General features: G+C 44.0%; 1 protein-coding gene across 5 annotated transcripts in view; it reads left to right on the forward strand.

The window, feature by feature from the left end:
* The window catches only part of DEUP1 (deuterosome assembly protein 1), a 425119-nt gene that overhangs the window by 399197 nt on the left and 6999 nt on the right, over positions 1-18923 (forward strand). For all 5 annotated transcript variants that reach the window (XM_085624053.1, XM_085624057.1, XM_085624056.1 and 2 more), the window contains one exon: positions 3618-3894. In XM_085624053.1, coding sequence (XP_085480179.1) covers positions 3618-3894 — 277 coding nt within the window. The remainder of the gene's footprint in view (positions 1-3617; positions 3895-18923) is intronic.

Raw genomic sequence — 18923 nt, forward strand, 5'->3', positions numbered from 1 at the left:
AGATGATGTGATATAAGGATATAATCTCCCTGATTCGCTGTATAGGTGCACAGTCAGGGTAATTCGTTAACAGTCTTGAGGAGCCTTGTGACAGTGCTTGAGCCGGCATGAGGGGAGACCTCAGTTCCTCTCTTGCATGACTGATGCATGCATGCTGTCATAGCGTTTCTATTTACTCCACTTCAGATTCCCTAGCATACTCTTGCTCTGTGCTGGGCCATGGCGACCAGAACCATTTTTCTTTCTAATGATTTTGGTGCAGTGAGTAGACTTGGTAAAGCACGCAATCAAGGGAGCCGTGAACCCCTCTCCTCACGGTATCATGGATAAGGCACAGACCACAGAAGGCCACCACTTGCCTACCGCTAAAATGACACAGTCTTGCACTGCTACTAGGGTGGAAAAACAATTTCCGGTTGCAGAGGATTGTGAACATGCATCCTTACTTTTGCCTCTAAGCGAACTTTGGCTTTGTCAACCACTTCCCGCCTATTGAGCCTCGCCATTGGCCCATTCACCTCCCTCCCCCCCCCCCCACCCCATAACCATAGTCTACGCAGGATGAAGCCTCCAACAGGAACTACTGTGACTGCTGTTTGTTGTCCTTCCCACATCTGCAATATAGGTTAAACACTTCCCCAAAATGTTATTGGTGGGAAGATCTCTGGCAAATGAAACATAATAACAGAGAAATCAAGTATGGAGTGAAAAAGCACAGCCAATAATAGCGCAGAGTGCCGCATACACTCCCACCGCTATAATATAGCACAAATGGGAGTGAATAAAGCCTAGTTACGGATTCATCAAACAATAACTCCTCAAGAATCTCTGCAAACTGGCTTGGCCAGCAATTCCGCGGTCCTAGTGGGTGGTGTTTTCCCGCTACCATGGAGGTCGGAGTGCTTTTCCGACCGCCATCCTAATAGACCCCTAAGTGTGGAGGAGAAGCTGGTGGGGTCAAAAGGCAGCAAGCTGACTATGTAGGGCAGTGGCTGCAATGGGCAGGGGCATCAAGCTAACCACAGGGGGCAGGGGCATAACATGGACAATAGAGGGCAGTGTAGTGAGGGCAGGGCAGCAAACAGATCACAGAGGGCAGGCCAAAATGAGCAGGGGCAGCAAGCTGATATGGAGAGCAGGTGGGTTGGGGCCAGGGTAGCACACAAGGAGTGGAGGGCAAGCAAAGTTGGGGCAGGAGCAGCAAACCTACCCCAAAGTCCAGACCAGAATGAGGAGTGGCAGCAAGCTGACCATGGAGGAAAGACAAGAGGGGGCAGGGGCAGCACACAAAGAAACGAGAGCAGGCAGGTAAACAAGCTGACTACGGAGGGACGGTGGGATGGGAGCAGGGGCAGCACATGGACAATGGAGGGCAGACAGAAGTGGCGGAGGCAGCAGGCTGACCACAGAAGGCAGGCGAGGGGAGCAGGAGACTCACACGGACAATGGAGGGCAGGGGGCAGGGGCACCACCTGTGCAACAGAAGCCAAGCAGGAGTGGGGCAGGAGTGGGGCAGGGTCAGCACGCTGATCACAGAGAGCAGGCCGGAATCTGCAGGATCAGCAAGTTGACCATAGAGGGCAAGCAAAAGGGAGGCAGGAGTAAATCACAGAGAATGGAGGGCAGGCAGAGGGTGGCAGGTGCAGCACATGGACAATGGTGGACAGGCCAGAGAGGGCAGGGACACGAATCTGACCATGGTGGGCCAGCAGGAGGGTCAGGAGCAGCATTTGGACAACAGAGGACAGGCAAGAGGGGGAGGGGCAGGGGCAGCAAGCTGACAATGGAGAGCAGGCAGCAGGGTAAGCAAGCTGACTACGGAGGGCAGGTGGGGGCACAGGGTTAGTACTCTGACAATGGATGGTAGATGGGAAATTTAGGGGCAGCACACTGACATTGCAGAGTAGGTGGAAGCAGTTGGGGCAGCAAAACCTGGAACCAATCATCACTGTGCAATATATAGGCTGTGCACAGTGGGGGTTGGCTGCTTGAAGTGGGTTGTTTCAGGGCCAGCGTATGGCTACGCACTACTAAAGGTCATGCGTAATGAGGGGTTGTCGGTCAGCGGTGGTAATGGGCCCAGGGCCTGCGGTCAATCCCCTACTATGCATATAGACAGAGAGATTGTGCACCCATTGGGGAGTGGGGCACTGCGGAGCACCATGCTCCCCACTGCGCTCAGCCAAAAGCCGTACAAAGAGGAGGGAGTTGGCCAGCCATGGGGCGTAGGTTTGGGCCAACGCTCGCTGCAGATAGCTGAATGCCATTCACAGTGGGGTGTTGCCAGAATATGATAAACAAACAGAAAGTCACTGAAAAGAACAAAGGGTAAAGAGACATTATAGTTCATTATGGTAGTATGATCTTCCTTTACATTAAAAAACAAAAACAGAGAATCATTGACAAAACCAAAGATAGAAGTGACGTTAAAGTTAGGTACGGTAATAGGATCTTAGCTTATGTTAAAGAAAAACAAAATATTCATGAAAAAAACAAAGGTTAAAGTAGCATTATAGTTAGGTGCAGAAATGTGATTAAAAACTAACATTAAAGCACAAAAGTTCACCAGTTAATGCTAAGTGAACTAACGGTACCTTCGGCCCCTACCACGCATTGATGTTTGTGAATTTATTGGTAAGATGGTGTTCATTCTAACATTAAGTCGTTTTATGCTCATGACAAATATTTAACACAGAGATTCCAGCTACTACATATAACCAGAACAACTCTGCCCTTTATCCCCTCCTTTGCCAGAAAGGACTTTTTCAAGCTCTCATTGTACCCGGAATGGATTATTGCAACTCCCTACTGGTGGGTGCCCTCAAATATCTGATCCCCCGTCTTCACCTTTTCCAAAACGCAGTTGCGAGAATGATCTTGGGCCTCAGACTAGGTCTACCTATTTCACAGCATGAGAATGATCTTGGGCTTCAGGAAAGATCTACCTATTTCACAGCATCTACAACATTTACACTGGCTACCAATATGCCTGATCAAAGCGTTGTGTCTGAGCCACAAAACAATTCACAGTATATGTCAGGCCACCATTATGACGTCACATTCTCCTGATGTGCTGCCTCTTGAGATCTAAGATCCAAACATCACTCGCATGACCCCTGAATTCAGGAAAACCAAACAAGGGGGCGTTTGTTGGCCGTTACCACCAGGTTGATGGAGAAGCCATTGCCACTAGTCAAATTCAAAAACTTTATTCAATATAATTAAAAATAAACCATAAAAGTACAATGAAATACATTACAATGCAATAATGTCAAGAGAGGTTAAAACAAAGCCAGTAGTCATTCATACTCAAACAAACCTTCTGACTTTTACAAAACAGATTAAAACATTCCTGTTTGCCTAGAATGCTAATCGCTGAGCCTTTCCTTTATATGGAGCTCCATCCATGTTGGGGCCGTTTCCGCCATCTTCTTGTACTAGTGTATTTTTGCTCATTCATAAATAGAGTCTGTGTGTGTGGTAACTGGTGACCTCGGGTTTCTGTTATAGCACTGGCACACTTCCATAGAAGTAGCTGGTCGCACTTTATAAGTGGCTCCATTCATTCAGACACATAATTCAATGAATAACTAAGTATTTTTAAAACTTTCTTTTAGACTTTTTGAACATGAAGATGAATGGCCGATGGACAGTCTGATGGATCTCAGGTACCATACCACCAAGGACAGTGCTCTGGGAAGTGATGGTCCCAGTCCCAGTGGCATGTCTTCCCCGTCGGAGAGACTCAGCATCTGCGGAGATCCAGCCGTGGACGCCATACCCTCATTTACAGCTGCTGGGGATCAGCGCCATCAGAGGAGCCTGCCGTCGGGGATTGACATGTCAAACATTCTGATGGATTCTCTGTACAGTAAAGGGGACAGCAGCCCACCGGTGAGCAGGGTCTTCTTGTTTGACATTGCATGGCGTATTAGTGGGCTGTATAAATGTTTTACTTACTTATCCATCCTTTACAGCAAGTTTTCAGCTTTGTTAGTCTGTTCTAAGCAGAAGCTGTTGCCAAATCAACATTCCAATAATTGGTAGTTAATACACGGAAGATACAGCACGTATTGTTACATTGGTAGCACACCCGCTTTACCAAGCGTTACCCCTCCGCCACGAATTATTTCCCATTTATAGTTCAATAAGGACCCAGGTCTGACAACAGGAAGCTATGTGCCTCGTTTAGATCTTGGAGGACAGATTGCTCCATCACAACGGTGACGGATATCCCGTCCACAGAAATAGATAATCCCATAGAATATAATGGGATTTGAATTTCGGGGGACGGGGTATTCGTCATCGTTGTGACAGAGTAACCCGTCCACCAAGATCTAAATCAGGGCCTATGTTTTTTATTAATTGGTTAACAGGGATAAAAAACTGCTACCATGATTTGTTTGTGGTAAATGACTTGGAATTAAAAATGGTCCTATTTAATAGCATATCCATATCTCACTTCACCTGAATGCTGCTAGTTTCATAGCCATCGGGCTCCATTACATCACCATCTAGTTCCTCTGCTTGTTAGAAATGCCTGAACTCTCCTGTTTAGTGGCTGGAACTGAACTTGGCAGCCCACTAAAAAGGTATGTAGCAGGCTCTGGGCTGTATAATTATGTACTCTGCAAGGGACATCATCTGCATGGCCCTCATTCATTGGTTCGCCAGGTGTCACGGAGAGCAGAGACCGCGAGACGTTAGTAATTCAGCCCGATTCGCTGTTTGGCAGGGCTGGTCATGGGTTGAGACAGCCATGCTTGTCACAAAACTGGAGGCCACAGCTACACCAGTTTAGCATCCAGCTGTTAGCCTTAGTCTGGATGTGTTCACTGGGGACCTAAACAGCCCAACCTGTACCACTGACCATATGTACATCTCCGCAGTAGCTCCCATTGGCTCAAAACTACACACAGATATCTCTATTAAACATGAGGACTTTTACGGCAGTTGGTTACTATTTTTGTTACAGAAATTTTATTCACTTTACCTCACCGCCTTTGAAGTCCCTCCTGCTGCAAGTGCTAAAGTACAGAATAATCTGTTCATATCATGTTGCCTTAAAATGCTTGGCTTCCTTTGTATGGGACTTTTACACAAGTCATCCTTGAGCAACGGTGGAACATGCACATTTTAGAATGTCCCTAAAGTTTTTGTTACTTCATAATTCCCGCTATAGAGACCTGCAGCTCGAGGCCTATTGTTGCAATGTCAGGTAATGTATTGCCTAAACACTTTCCAGTGGCAAGCATGCCTTGACAAAGGCAATATGTCTCGCCATTGGGAGCTGTTGGCTTTGGCAATGGTTTTTAGCTATGCTGTGTAGCATCCCCAATGTGCAGCATGGATACAGAGTAAAGAAAACAATTAATATGACATGTCCACCCGCCTCATTTAGCGGGTGGGTGCAAAAGTTGGACCAATAAATAAATAATAGAAACAAAAGTAGCGCAAAAGCATTTTTGTTTTTTTTAGGCACAGGTGTGGGAACGGAACATGGAGGGAACAACAGTGGAGAAGTGTGGCTCAATGGTTAGAGTGGCAGACCTCGATGCAGAGCACTGGTCCAGGACCAGGGTTCGATTCCCGCCACGGCAGGGTCTCGGGCTATAAATTCCGCGGACCGGATATTCTCGCCTCAGTGCCTATTCTAATCATGGGTCCCACGCTGCAACTCTGGGCAATAGCTTGCTTAATCTCCACAACGGCCCCAACAGCGCTGGGATGCCTGGCCTCACCATGGGGGTGCCCAGGAGTGGACACCTCACATGGAAAGCCAGGAAGGGTTCCACAGCGGTATGAGTAAAAGCGCCAGGATGCCCCCGTTGGGGGTGGCAGTGCGCTATACAAGTACAAACACATTAACATTTAGTGTAGCAAGGATGCCATGGGGCCTAGTGCAAGCAATGAAAATGGCCCCTTTGACTTCTGGTAGGGTATTAAAAGTGTTCAATGGGCCCCTCCAGGCTCTAGGCCAGGGCCGTAGCCAGGAGTGTATAGTTGGGGGTGCATGGCCCCCCCGCAATGACCAGGAAATGTTCTCGGGCGGAGGAGGAGCAAGTTGGATGTGGTACCTTGCAGTGCTGGTGATGTTTTAAAGCCCAAATTATTTTTTGTTTCGTTTTTTTTAATGCTGTTTTCCCAAGAGGTGAAAGCGGGAGACAAATAGTTCATGTTAGTCAAACCTGAACTTACTTTAAAGACATTCTTACATGGGGGTACTGAAGTCCCTCATGGAATCTGTCAGAACAGGACTTTGCAGTGTTCCACATACAGCATGTTGGGCTAGTATACTGGAGTAAAACTAACCAGAACTTGAAAACTCTGCATGGCAATTAAGAGTTCTCTTGCAATAGACTTATGTCATATATGGTGGCAAACAGAACATTACAAAGCAGATTGTAGCAGTAAAATTAATTAGAATGATATCAATTCTAAGACCACTTTACAGTTGGAGAATCCACCTCTCCCCCAAGGATTATTGGAGATTATTTAAGAGAATGGCCCATTTTTAAGTGAAAAGGGTCAGTAAAAAGATGACTTAAATAGGTTTGGGATTTCAGTTGGTAAGTACTTCGAGGAATCCAAGAGTCAAATTGAAGATTATAAGCAATTGTGTCAAAAAACATCAATGCACACTGGTTAAAGTTAAATAAAAAGTCTGCGTTTGATAAATGAAATGTTTGGATGTGCTAGATATCAGTGTTCGCTACCCACTGGCACTCCCATCAGTGACCACCAATATGTCTGTAAAAAGAACCCAGTCTCATCTACTATTCCCAGTCCTTAAACAGCAACATGAATCTGAGTCTTTCAGCAAATTCCACTATTATTCTGAAGAAATGAGATACTTGTCAAGAAATGACAGCCCATTCAGTGCCCAATAGCTCTCCTGTTGCGCAAATCTTTAAATACAAGGCCTAAAGCCTGCTCCAAAATAGCCACACACCTCACAGAACTATCATTTGTTGTTCTCACTTTTTAGCTTTCTTCAAAGATCACCATTACCCTGACCTCAATGAGCAATACTTCCTACAGTGACAAACAAACCCAGTGCACTCGATATAACAATCTTCTAGACAGATGGAATAAACATTCAAAAGAGGGAGGTAGTTTAAGGATGGCACTGAAAACAGAAAATATTTAAATCCAAAATGCTAGAAAATTGGAACCTGGCTCTGAACAAATGCCCCTTTTTGAATGGTTACCCCTATTTTTTCCTGAAATATTTTTGGGTATAATACTCTGCAAACTGGTTCACTGTGCTTCAGTGCTCAGTGTATGTGTCCTGACCCCTATAACATGTTGAAATTGGCTACTCTCTGATTGGCTTACTTACCTTTTCTATTAGGTCACAGTATAACGTGTAGAAATACAACTATGACATTGAAAGTTGAATGTCACCGGTAGACTGTAGCACTTACTGTGCATGGGTTTAGGCCTACCATGGTAGCCTGAATGCAGTAGTGTAAAACCTGCAATGAGGCCTATTAAAATAACTTTATTTGACACGTCGGAACCTCTCCTTAAAATATGGAAGCCTTGTAGCCAGCAAGAATGGGTGAATGGTATTTAAAGTGTGACGTGTGGAAGAATGAATGTTAACAGGTCCTTACAGTGACATGGCCCAAAAATCTAATTTCACTTTGGCAGGTCTAGCTGTCCTACGTAGAAAACCAGAGTACAGATCAAACTACTAATACTGCTATCTCTGGAATGGTACAGGCAAGAAAAATAATTAAACAACTATTTTAGTAGTTAATAAAAATCCAATGGTGAAGTCAGATTGTAATAAATATTAAGGAAAAGTAACTTTTAGAAAGTTACTGTTTACCTGCCTGAACTGTGAGAAGGCCAATTGCCATTAGCCTGTGCTCAAGCCTTGGAATAGGTGCAAAAGAGGTGTGAAATGCCTACCAGAGCAAGTAATAGGCTGACCTGAATAGGCAGCGATGATTCCTCTGAGCTCAACAGAATATGCCTGGTGGGGGCTTTGGGCATAATGCTGACATCAGTGTCAAATCCTGCTTAACAAGTCAGTTGAGCCACATGTAATATTTGGGGCATACTTGAAAGAGAAAGAACAGGATGCCAAGACAGTTCCTATGTATCCCCTGTCTGGTTGCTGAAGGACCCAGCTTTTGCCATATAAGACTTTTGTCTCTGGATTTGTTGTGGGTAAAGTGCTTCCTTCAACTGGATTGTAGTGTTAGATGTAGGGGGGATAGGTTTTGGTGGCCTAAGACACCATTTTGGAGTTGCCCCGACACACTGCATTTTGGGCCTGTTTGCAGTAAAGTAAATACAACTACTGAAAAAGTAGTTAGAGCAGGACTTGGGAGCCTTCAGTCCATTGGTCAGAGAGGAAATATGAATGTCTTGGGGTGTCACACACCCACAGGCTGGTGAACCCTACAAAGTTGGACCTTCACCCAGCCTTCCTCAAAGCACTACTGGGCTTGCAAAATGATTCCAGACAGACCAAGCCTGCCGCACTTGGCATATGTGATCTGTAAGAAGGACCTGAGGAGGTTGGACCCCCTTCCACTTGAAATCCAAGGACAAGAAGATTGCCAAGGTTCATAGGATTGATTCCTTAGGTAGGTCCAGGAACATAAAAAATGTTGATGGTGACATTCCTGTAAAGGATTCCAGCTGACCAGTGGCAACTGGACCTGGACTGGACTTTGCTGATGCCCTCTGCCTGGCACTCAGAGTCTATAAGTGCTCCCGCTGAGTTCCTGGGAGCCTTGGAAGTGTACTTACGTGGTTTTTTGGCCACCAAAAGAAGTTAGTGAACTTTTTCAAATGTTTTGCTCCAGAGCTTCAAGGGGATTGACGGTGGAAGAAATCCAACTGGTAGTACCACATCGTTGGTCAAAGTTTCAGGTTTGTCTCGCACAGAGGGGAGTTTTTCTCAAAAAGACAACAAAGTCCTTTTTCAGATTGGGACTTAGACACTTTTTTGATCTTCCCTACTTCCATGCCCTAGTAGGCCCATTCTGCTTGTTGTGTCTGACCCACAGTCCGTCCTGCTTGGCCTCAAATCGAGCCTTGGTCGGGGTCTACCGCAACCATTGACTACCATTGGTGCTTCACACTTTTTGGCTCTATTTTCCCTCAGATCATTAAAAATTCATATCACTAATTTCTGTTATTTGATATTTGTCAATTTCATATCATTTTGCTTATTATTTTTCCCTATTTTAATAAATTTGTGCGGGGTTTTTATTGTTTTGTGCTTTACACTTTTAAACCGTTTTTGTACATCTAAATGTTTTACACATTTTCATTGAGTTGAGCCTGTCTGCTCTGTGCCATAACTACCAGGCATTGAGTTTAGGATTACATTACTGAAAACGTTGACTGGACCTAACAAGTTAGTGGATTCATTACTTGTGATGCACTACCACCCACCATAGAAATAATTCACTTTCTCACACTGCTGAGCTTTCATAGTGGTGTAAATACTCTTGCCCCAGATTGCACTGAATGGGTGATGGGGTAGGCAGGCTCAATGTTCTCCAGGAGTGTACTGAGAGAGGAGGCTCTCCTGGGAATATTTTACAAAATGAGCCAAACAGTGCACTTTACATTACAGTTTCCAGTCCTAAACTTCACAATACTAAGTTGTAAGTATAACTTGCCTTTTAAATAAAAGCTAGTACAACAGTTTTACACTTTTAAATTAGTGAATATTACAAGCATTATTATTATTCAATTAATTGCAGTCAGTTTATAAACCTTCAAAGGACAAGAGGCTGAGTTGGCCCAGCTAGGGATTCAAACTCATGAACGATCTTGGAAGACTTAGGTGGCTCAAGAAAGGTCAATATAGACATAAGATTGCTGGCATAAGGTGCTCTCTGATCAAATACAATATGATTGATTGGAAAAGAAACTGGCACAGACTTTGTCACACTGAATGTTGAATTAATGTCACTTTATACCTGTTTCTCTATTTCCATAACCCCTTCATTTGTTTATCCCTATGATTCTCTCACACAGTCCTCACTCCTTCTTTCCCGAATGTTCACCCTCTCCCAAGTAATCCTCAAATTATTTGACCCTTTTTTCTCCCTTACTTCACGTACCCTGTTTCACTTCCCCTCTAACTAATTGGGTGTACAAAGTGCAAGTTGAGGAGCCGACCCTCCAAAGGCAGCAGCGGGTGGTTTAAGGTAATGTTCTGCTTTGTATACCAAACAAAGCAGAGACCCTGATCGCAGGTAGCATCCAATGACACTGAAGGCACAGAAGCCCATATATGTGCATGGCGTTGATGCTAATAGTGAGGCTATATACTCAGGGGATGGTCGGGGGTATTCGAATTATCCCCATTAAAACTGGTAAGAAATGGAACAAAAATGTACATTTTCTAGCTATATTCTCCAAATATATGGGCATCACTGCTTTACAGCAGCAAGGAGTGAACAACATGCTGAATGAATGAGAACATGGTGAGACCATGCCTCTGACAGATCTAACTACTAGGTGTTCACTGACCGACTGCTTGACCAACTCTGTATCTTCCCGGAGCATTAGTGCATATTTAAAAGACTGGTCCTTAACCAAAGCCTTGTCTTTCATACCCACTTTGGAGGGGTTGGCAAATAGGTCTACAGAACCAATTTACTCCAGAGTCTCCATATTTAAGCCAGGGAATTTTTAGCCCGTGTTCCAGGGAGATGCAGTCTTCTATAACCTGCGGGCGCAAAACACTCACAAATTACCACCCTCTTCAAGAGGGTGGTAATGCACTCGCAAAACCCCTTCGCCTTTGCAAATGCAGGGGAAAATATTATTGTCAAGGGCAGGCAGTGGTCCCAGGGACCACTACCTGCCCTTTAAAAAATGAAACGAAAACGTTTCAATTGGTTTTTTTTTTAAATGCATCCCATTTTTCTTTAAGGAAAACGGGCTGCATTAAAAAAAATGCTTTATTTAAAAGCAGTTCCAGACATGGTGGTCTGCTGAGCCCAGCAGGCCACCATACCTGGGAGGGCCTGTCATTCCCAATGGGGTCGCAAATTGCGAGAGGCTCATTAATTTTCATGAGCCTCTCAATTTGTGACCTCATTTGGAATCGATAACAGTGTGAAATACACTGTTGTACATAGGAAATAAAGCCTCCCAAATTGGGAGTCGCAAAAAACTCGCAATTTGCGAGGTGCTATTTTCTTGGTCGTACATCTGGCCCCAGCTTCCTTAAAGTGTAAGGTGCAGAATTTAGTCACCAGCGTAAGTAAAAAAATAAGCTTAAACCATTTCTAAAAAAAAAATTAAAAAGGAAGAGCAAAAAAAAAGAGTTTTAGGCCATCCGTCGATTAAAGGCATTAATACTTAGGAATTTGATGATGCCAGGGCCAATAGTTTCTGAGTTTCTTTAAGGAATTTCACTCCCCGGGCTGTTAGCTGTGAGTTTATACCGCTCAGGAAAGCAAGAATAGATTTATTGCAGTCCTTTATGCCGAGGTTACAAAACAGCGGTTTCAGTCAAAAGCCTCTAAGATTTTTTAAACTGGGCAAACACATATCATGTGTGCTAGGCTTTCCTTTGGGAAGTTACATAGCCGACACTGCTGGTCGAAAGCTCCAGGTAGTCTTCCGAATTTGTGGGCCTTTAAAGGGATGAGCCCGCATCTCAGTCTCATTAACTCTTTTTTCACAAATATTTTTCTGTGGGAGGCTAAGTAAGTGGCTCTCCCTGGTTCTTGGTATAGGGAGTCGCATAAGTAAGCGTGAGCGTGAGCCTTCAGGGATAGTTCATGGATGTCTGTGGCCCAAGATTTAGACATTGCTGATTTTAGCAGTAGTTTTGCTGACAGCTTCGGCGATAAATTGGGCAATGGTGGAATAATCGAAGTCTCCATGACTTCCATGGCATAGGAAATATTAATCACCATTGAACAGAGCAACAGTGTGAAACGACTGCTATGGCTCCCGCCTGTTGCTACATAACAAAGGAATTCATGGCTGCACTGACAGGGCTCTCAGGGAGCCTGTCAGTGTAGTACAGATGGTGGTAGGGATGGGTGGCAGGAGAGCAGAGGCATATTTGTAAGATTTAAACAAACAAGAACTGGCACCCAGTAGCACATATTATTTTCTTTTAATCTGGAATGGGAGGAGGAAAGACAAATTAATCAAAAACCTCCATCACCCATCTAATCACATGGTGTAGCCCCATCCAGTGTGCCCTGAATTCTAAAAATTCATATTTGTAAGAATCAGCATTGATGCGTTAGATTACTTGCACTGCCGTAAATGCCCTCACGACACCATGGATGCGCTGTATTTACAATACAGCGCTCCATGGCGCAAGGATTCACGCATCCATCAGGAATTCTGACATATCTTTTGGCGCTATAGTGACGCATTGCTGGAGTGGGTCGTAAGACTGACACTACTCCAGCAATGCGTCAGAACAGAGGTGAGTACCATGTTAAAAGCCCTGCATCAATCCTTACACCTGGTTTGAGAAGGCGTACGGATTTTGACGCAGTCAAGTCGCAGGGAGACGAAGTGAAAAGTTGTAAATTTCACTGCGTCAGTTCTATGTGGCTTTTACCATGGGAACGCCTACCCTGCATACATTATACCTGGCGCAGGCCTCTACAAACGGATGCATTGGACCAATGCATTGGGCCCAATGCGTCAGTTTGTTAAGATAGAGCAGTGTGGAGCACTGATTGCGCCGCCGCTGCGTCAAAAGAAATGACGCTCCGGCAGCGCCAGCTTCTTGTACATCTGCCCACAGGGTTTTTCTAACGTTGGGAAGGTAGTCTATGTTTTTTATGGCTTCCCCATTACTTCTCTGCCCCTACACAGATTTTGCAAGCAGATCAGATATATAACTAAAAATTAGAAGTGGATAAAAACTGAATAACATATTTTTTTCACCTCAGGATTCTGCGTGGCATCATAGACAACTTAAGCTTTACTCTCATTGTCTATTTGAAGTCACTTGTCCTTGTTTCCCACTATTACTACATCATAGCAGAGAATAGGCTTACAATCTGGTTATTGACGCTAATAGCTTCTAATAGAAGCCATACATAACATTTCAGTGAAAGGGCATGCATTTCTTTCCACCCTGCCTATCTTCAACACTTGAAAGATACCATTTCTGTTATGGGATGATGGTTTTTGGTAACTCTTTTTGTTCCTCAGAGTAGCGATAATACATTTTATGCCTTCCCAGTCTGAAAAATATCTCTAACTACATATTCACCGGTACCCATCTTTAATTCTCTAACATTTTTGTGAGAATAACAGGAGAATTTGAAAATGTTCTGCACATTAAAATAAACAATTTCCAGTATTGTGCCCAGTTCCCTTTAAGGACTATTTTTGTCCAAAAGGAATTATTCGACCATAAATGCTGACAGCGGTGTCTGTGTGGTTTAAGGCTTAGCTGGGACCAATTATTTACTTTCACTCTGGCACCGGGATCTTATTTGATGTTCACCTAGAATCTTAAAATGAGAAGCAGTACGAAAAACACGACATAATAATAGCATAAGAAATAATGTGAATGACAGAAGAAGCTGCTGGCAATTATGTGAAAATAAATTCTGTTCTAAGAGCAATCGCATTATTAAGATGACAGCAGATGTATTTTTGGTGCATAGATTTGAGCACGTTAATAGGAGCTAGAAGCACAGTAACTAGCAGAAACCATTTTGAGGGACTGTAGACGAGGAGAATCCTAAAGAAAGGCTAAGCAGTCTCCCCTTGCAGGCATCCGTTGCAAGATGGCCGCTCAGGCGCCTTTACAGGGGCTTTCTAACAACAGGTCAGCTGAAGAGGAATTACAGGTCTCACCGTGGAAGCTCTTCGACTTTGTTCGAGATGTTCACTCCTATCACACTTGTCGTGAACCTGATAAATCTTTCATGCTGTCTTTTCATTTCCGTCATAGTAATAGTGGAGATCATAGACTTACCTCCGCAACACATGGAACGTCGTCAAGTTGCATACAGGTATTGCAATACATCAAAGCCAGCATGAAGCAAAGCGGTCAACTTTATGCCGCTGTAGTTCCAAATTCAGAAATTGTCAGAAGGGTTGTGCTTGCTGTCCACTGGATGTTGGTTGAGCGGCCCCCATAACTGGGAAGGAGTACAGAATCTACTGATGGTCAGATGTTGTAGATCATGCTCTGGTCATTACCAGTTCAGATAAAGAGATATTTATTTTTACCAGTGAACTAGTGGACATCATCCACTCTGCACTCCTTCAAACTCCCCCTTTGGACCAGGAAGGAGACTGGAGCTGTGATGGCTGGCAGGTGCCATGTTCAAATGGAGTCCTGCTGAACTGGGCTTCTTGCTTCTCAGTGGCTAGCCACTGTGTATCATAGTGCTACAGGTCTATGAACAATCACTGCCTGAGAAATGGTGCGAAGGTTGAGAAGACGGGTCATTGCGCAGTCTAGCCCCTTTTTAAAGATTTTAGTATCTTTCTTGTTTTAGAATTGCATGCCTTTTCCATATGCTTCTACTGAACCAGAGGAAACCCCAAAACCATGTATGAGTACTTAGTAACAAATTAGTATAACCCAAATGGATCTGGATGAGCAAATAGACATTTGACTGAACAGCTCTTTGGTTGGTTACTTTTGGTTCAATGCAAATGACCAAGAAATGGCAAATCCCTATGTAAAGGTCACAGGTCAAACAATGTGTGATACATTTTTTTACTTCTCCAGTAGTTAAGTGCACTGCTTTTAAATGATTTTTTTTCACTGAGTAAATATTCAAATAAGTAATTAAAATTGCTGTCCTGCTACAGCACTCCAAAAGAGACCGCATGATCTTGATCCCATCTATTGCAGAAATGCGACCCCTAATGTTATCAAAAGCCATTGGAAATTGTATGGGAACGCCCATGCACCACCCCCCTGACGCAAAACTTTGCACTGTTTTGCATTAACTTTAATCAGCTTTTCAGTGCAAAACACGTTTTGAGCTGAAAAGTAAATAAGACATCAACGCTTTGCCCTGGTTTGCGTCACCTCTAGTGAGTTTGCGCCGGCGCAAAATGTTGATAAATGTGGCCCATACAGCTTACCATTTTTTTGCCCAATTACGGCAGAATAAATGATCTAGGTCTTACAGCCCTTATGGACTGCTGATAGCTCCACTCAACAAGTACCAGAGTTCACTTACCGTTAAAACAACAAATTCGGTGATAGTATTGTTGCTAACATAAAGTCCGTTGTATTGTACAGTTTATTCCCGAACTGCATCTTGTAGAGGACCACTTGACCTGTGACAAGCTCTAGTAGAAAATATAAAATTAGAAAAGGGCAAATAATTAGTGGCAAAACATATTATTTACATGTTACCCCAGTCAAAGCAAGTTCAGAGATGAAGCTAGGTAAAATGGCCCTTTAACCATGACTTATCCTGTCTTGTTAGGGTGCAATCCCAGAATAGTGTTGTCAGAATACTGTTTGACATAAATATGTTGTCTTACATATCATTCGCCCCTTTGGAGTTAATCAAAAATGTACACCCAAAGGGAATATTTTTGCAAACAATATTTAGGATACAATATGTAAGAAAATATTTCTGTATATGATATTCTAATATGCAGCCCTTTTATGAATAAGAAACTGAATTATCACTATACACAGCATAAAGCATCAAGGTGAGTGACATTGATAATGACATCATAAATATGCAACAATATCTCCTCTCTGGGGTAATTAGCAGAATCTGTAAGACCAGTACATTTCTGCCTAATGTAGTAAGTAATGCATATCTGGATCCACTTGTCACACTCTGTAGCAGAATGTGAGTAATTAAGCTGAAGCAAGGATGGTAAAAGAACGTTTTTGGATCTAGGTTGCTTTTGCCTGGCAATAGTGTACTCATCAAGGAGTGAGGCAGCTTATGTGAGCTATTACTAGTTCAGCCTAAGCTGGTCTCTTTCCTATATTGTTGTATAGTTCCTATAAACCTATATAGGATCTGCATGTTTAGACAACATACACTGCAGGATTGGTGTCAGACTGATTCTGGACACCCCTAACAGGTATGGTAGCCTGTATACCAGCTAGCTCACAGTGCCACTAGAAACCCCTCTTATCGAGGAGAGAATAGTTGTTGGCAACTATCGATCATGACAACCCTGTCTCATCAGGGATCGTGGAAACAGTCCGATACTTTTCGCTCAGCCACTTGTGCTCACTTTGTTTCAGAGAGATACACAGAATAAACGATGGGGACGTTTTTCAATAAGCATTTATTGAACCAGCGTCATTCTAGTGTAAAATAGGTGTGCTGAAACAACCATTAGACCGAAACAGATATAAATGATTAGAAGCACTAACAGAGTAAAAGGATGGTAGATTTCTACCATCGTGCTAAAACAATGAATACAGGCAAGTATATAAAATACATGACAGTAATAAATGCGTTCTCCTACGATGCAACCCTAACTAGATGTACCTAAGTGTACCTAGCATGTATGCAGGGGTAAAGCCAAGAATCCCACTAGGATACAGTCAACCCCATTACCTGAAGTGAGAGACTGTGGGATCCCGTCTTAGTCTCGAGATGGACACCTCGCAAGGGATGTCAGACCACTGCGAGCTGGAGTATCTACGTGCAAGAACCTCAGCATCTTGCATCAGTGTGTCGGCATGGAAGTCTATTTCGCCTCTGAATACCTCAGCAAGATATGGTGTATATATACCCAAAGTGGTACCCCCCGGGGATATACCTTGCTGTGTCATGTAGGACTAGGATGACGGAAGGAATGACCCTTATACATAGTTATTATGCAGGAGATGGTAGGCCCTGCTGTGCTGCTGTGATTCCAAGAATTCTCATGCATAATGAATGAGGCTTAAGCTTTTTGGAGAAAACCCCATGTCATCTTTGGACATTACTGTAACTAGGTAAAAGGTCAGTACTAAGATCCGTTGTGTAGTGTAATATCAGGGGAATGTAGGTGAAAGGTGAAATGAAATGAAACAAAATGAAAAATACATTTCTATAGCGCATGGCTACCAGGAGGCATCCCAGCGCTGATAGCAGCAAGTGCATAGAGTTCGGCCAAATTAGGGGAGCAACCAGGTCTTTAACGATTTGCGGAAAGCCAGATGATTAGTTTCCTTTCGTAAATGGAGGGGAAGGGCATTCCATAGCTTTGCTGCATTATATGAGAATAGCCGTCCCCCACTTCTGGCCTTCCTGATCCTGGGGACAAAGACAAAATTCAAGGCCTTTCAACAAAGGCGTCTGTTAGTCTGGGAGGGCTGAAAGATGTTATGAAGAATGGCAGGACCCTTTCCCGCTAATGACTTATGGATGATACATAAGGCCTTGAAACTGACTCTCTCCTTGACAGGGAGCCAGTGGAGGGATTTCAAGGCGGGTTTAGTGGAGTGATGTTTGGGAGCGCCCAGGAGTAGTCTTGCCGCCCAATTCTATGTAATCTGGAATCTAGAGAAGGTTGTAGTAGGAGCGCTCAAATAAAGAGCGTTCCCGTAGTCCAATCGTGACAAAATGAGAGCCTGGACCAGGGATTTTCTTGCCTGGAAGGGGAGAAGGGGAAGGACCTTTCGAATCATTTTCAGGATACCGTGGCACGCGGCTGCCATTTTCCTTGCTTGAGTCTTGAAGGTAAGATCTTGGTCCATCCAGACCCCCAGACTTTTTAGTTGAGACGTTGGGGTAGGGGGGGAGCCGAGGGTGGTCGGCCATATAGTTTTTAGATCAATGGGGGAATGATTCCCCAGGATCAATATCTCGCTTTTGTCCCCGTTCAGTTTACGAAAGGAATCATTCATCCAATTGGCAATTTCTCCCAGGCAAGGATGAAGACTGGAGGGGGAGCTTTCAGCTTGATTAAGTTCGACCACAAGTTGCGTGTTGTCTGCATAGGTAATTACATGTACACCAAACGGTAACACCACCTCTGCTAAGGAGCACATGTATACGTTGAATAAGGTGGGGCTCAGGGATGACCCCAGCGGTACTCCACAACTGAGGGGCATCTGAGTGGAGGTCACCTCATTATCAAAGACCTGAAAGGATCTGTTGCTCAGAAAGGACTGCAGCCAAGCCAAAGCCGTTCCGGTGACTCCCAGTTTTCTGAGTCAGTGAACCAGAATACGAAGGTTTACTGTGTCGAAGGCAGCACTGAGGTCCAACAGAAAGACCACAGCGGTGCCTTCGGAGCACACAATTTTCCTTGCCTCTTCCACTACCGATAGCAGGGCCATTTTGGTTCCCTGGAAGGGTCGCAAACCTGTCTGGGACGGATGAAGGAGATTATGTGTCTCTAAGAAGGTGGACAGTACTGAGTTGAAGTGTTTTTCAGCGATTTTGCTGATTCCGGGAAGAAGTGATATAGGTCGGTAATTTCCCAGGACTGAAAGATCAAGTCTGGGTTTTTTTAAAAGTGCCTTGACCATTGCTTCCTTCCATAGGGGAGGAACCACTCCAGAAGAGAATGAGGCATTTATCAGCTCTAAGAAGACAGGAGACACAACTTCCGCTACCTGCCTCAATTTCATTATAGGTGCTGGATCTTTGGGTGACCCATTTTTTATCTTGGACAGGATGCTTTCCAGTGCTGGCTTATCCATCAATGGAATAGTTTCCAGGAGGGGTTGGCTACTGTGAGTTGTGAGGTCCTTAAAGGGGGGGAATGAGGCAAAGATAGTTTCGATTTTCTTAACAAAGAACTCAGCTAGTTCGTTACAGCGAGTGCCTGCGGTGTTGGGGATAACCGGAGGAGATGGAGGTCTGGAGAGTGTTTTGACAATCTGAAAGATCTCACGGGCGGAATTGGCCGCTGTTAAGATTTACTCTTCGTAAAAGGCTGCCTGGGCAAGTTTAATTTCATCTTGATATAGTTTGATTGCATCTCTATATTTCAGTTTCTTATCACTTGAGAAG

This window comes from Triturus cristatus, chromosome 8, assembly GCF_964204655.1.
Source record: "Triturus cristatus chromosome 8, aTriCri1.1, whole genome shotgun sequence".
Taxonomy (NCBI): Eukaryota; Metazoa; Chordata; class Amphibia; order Caudata; family Salamandridae; genus Triturus; species Triturus cristatus.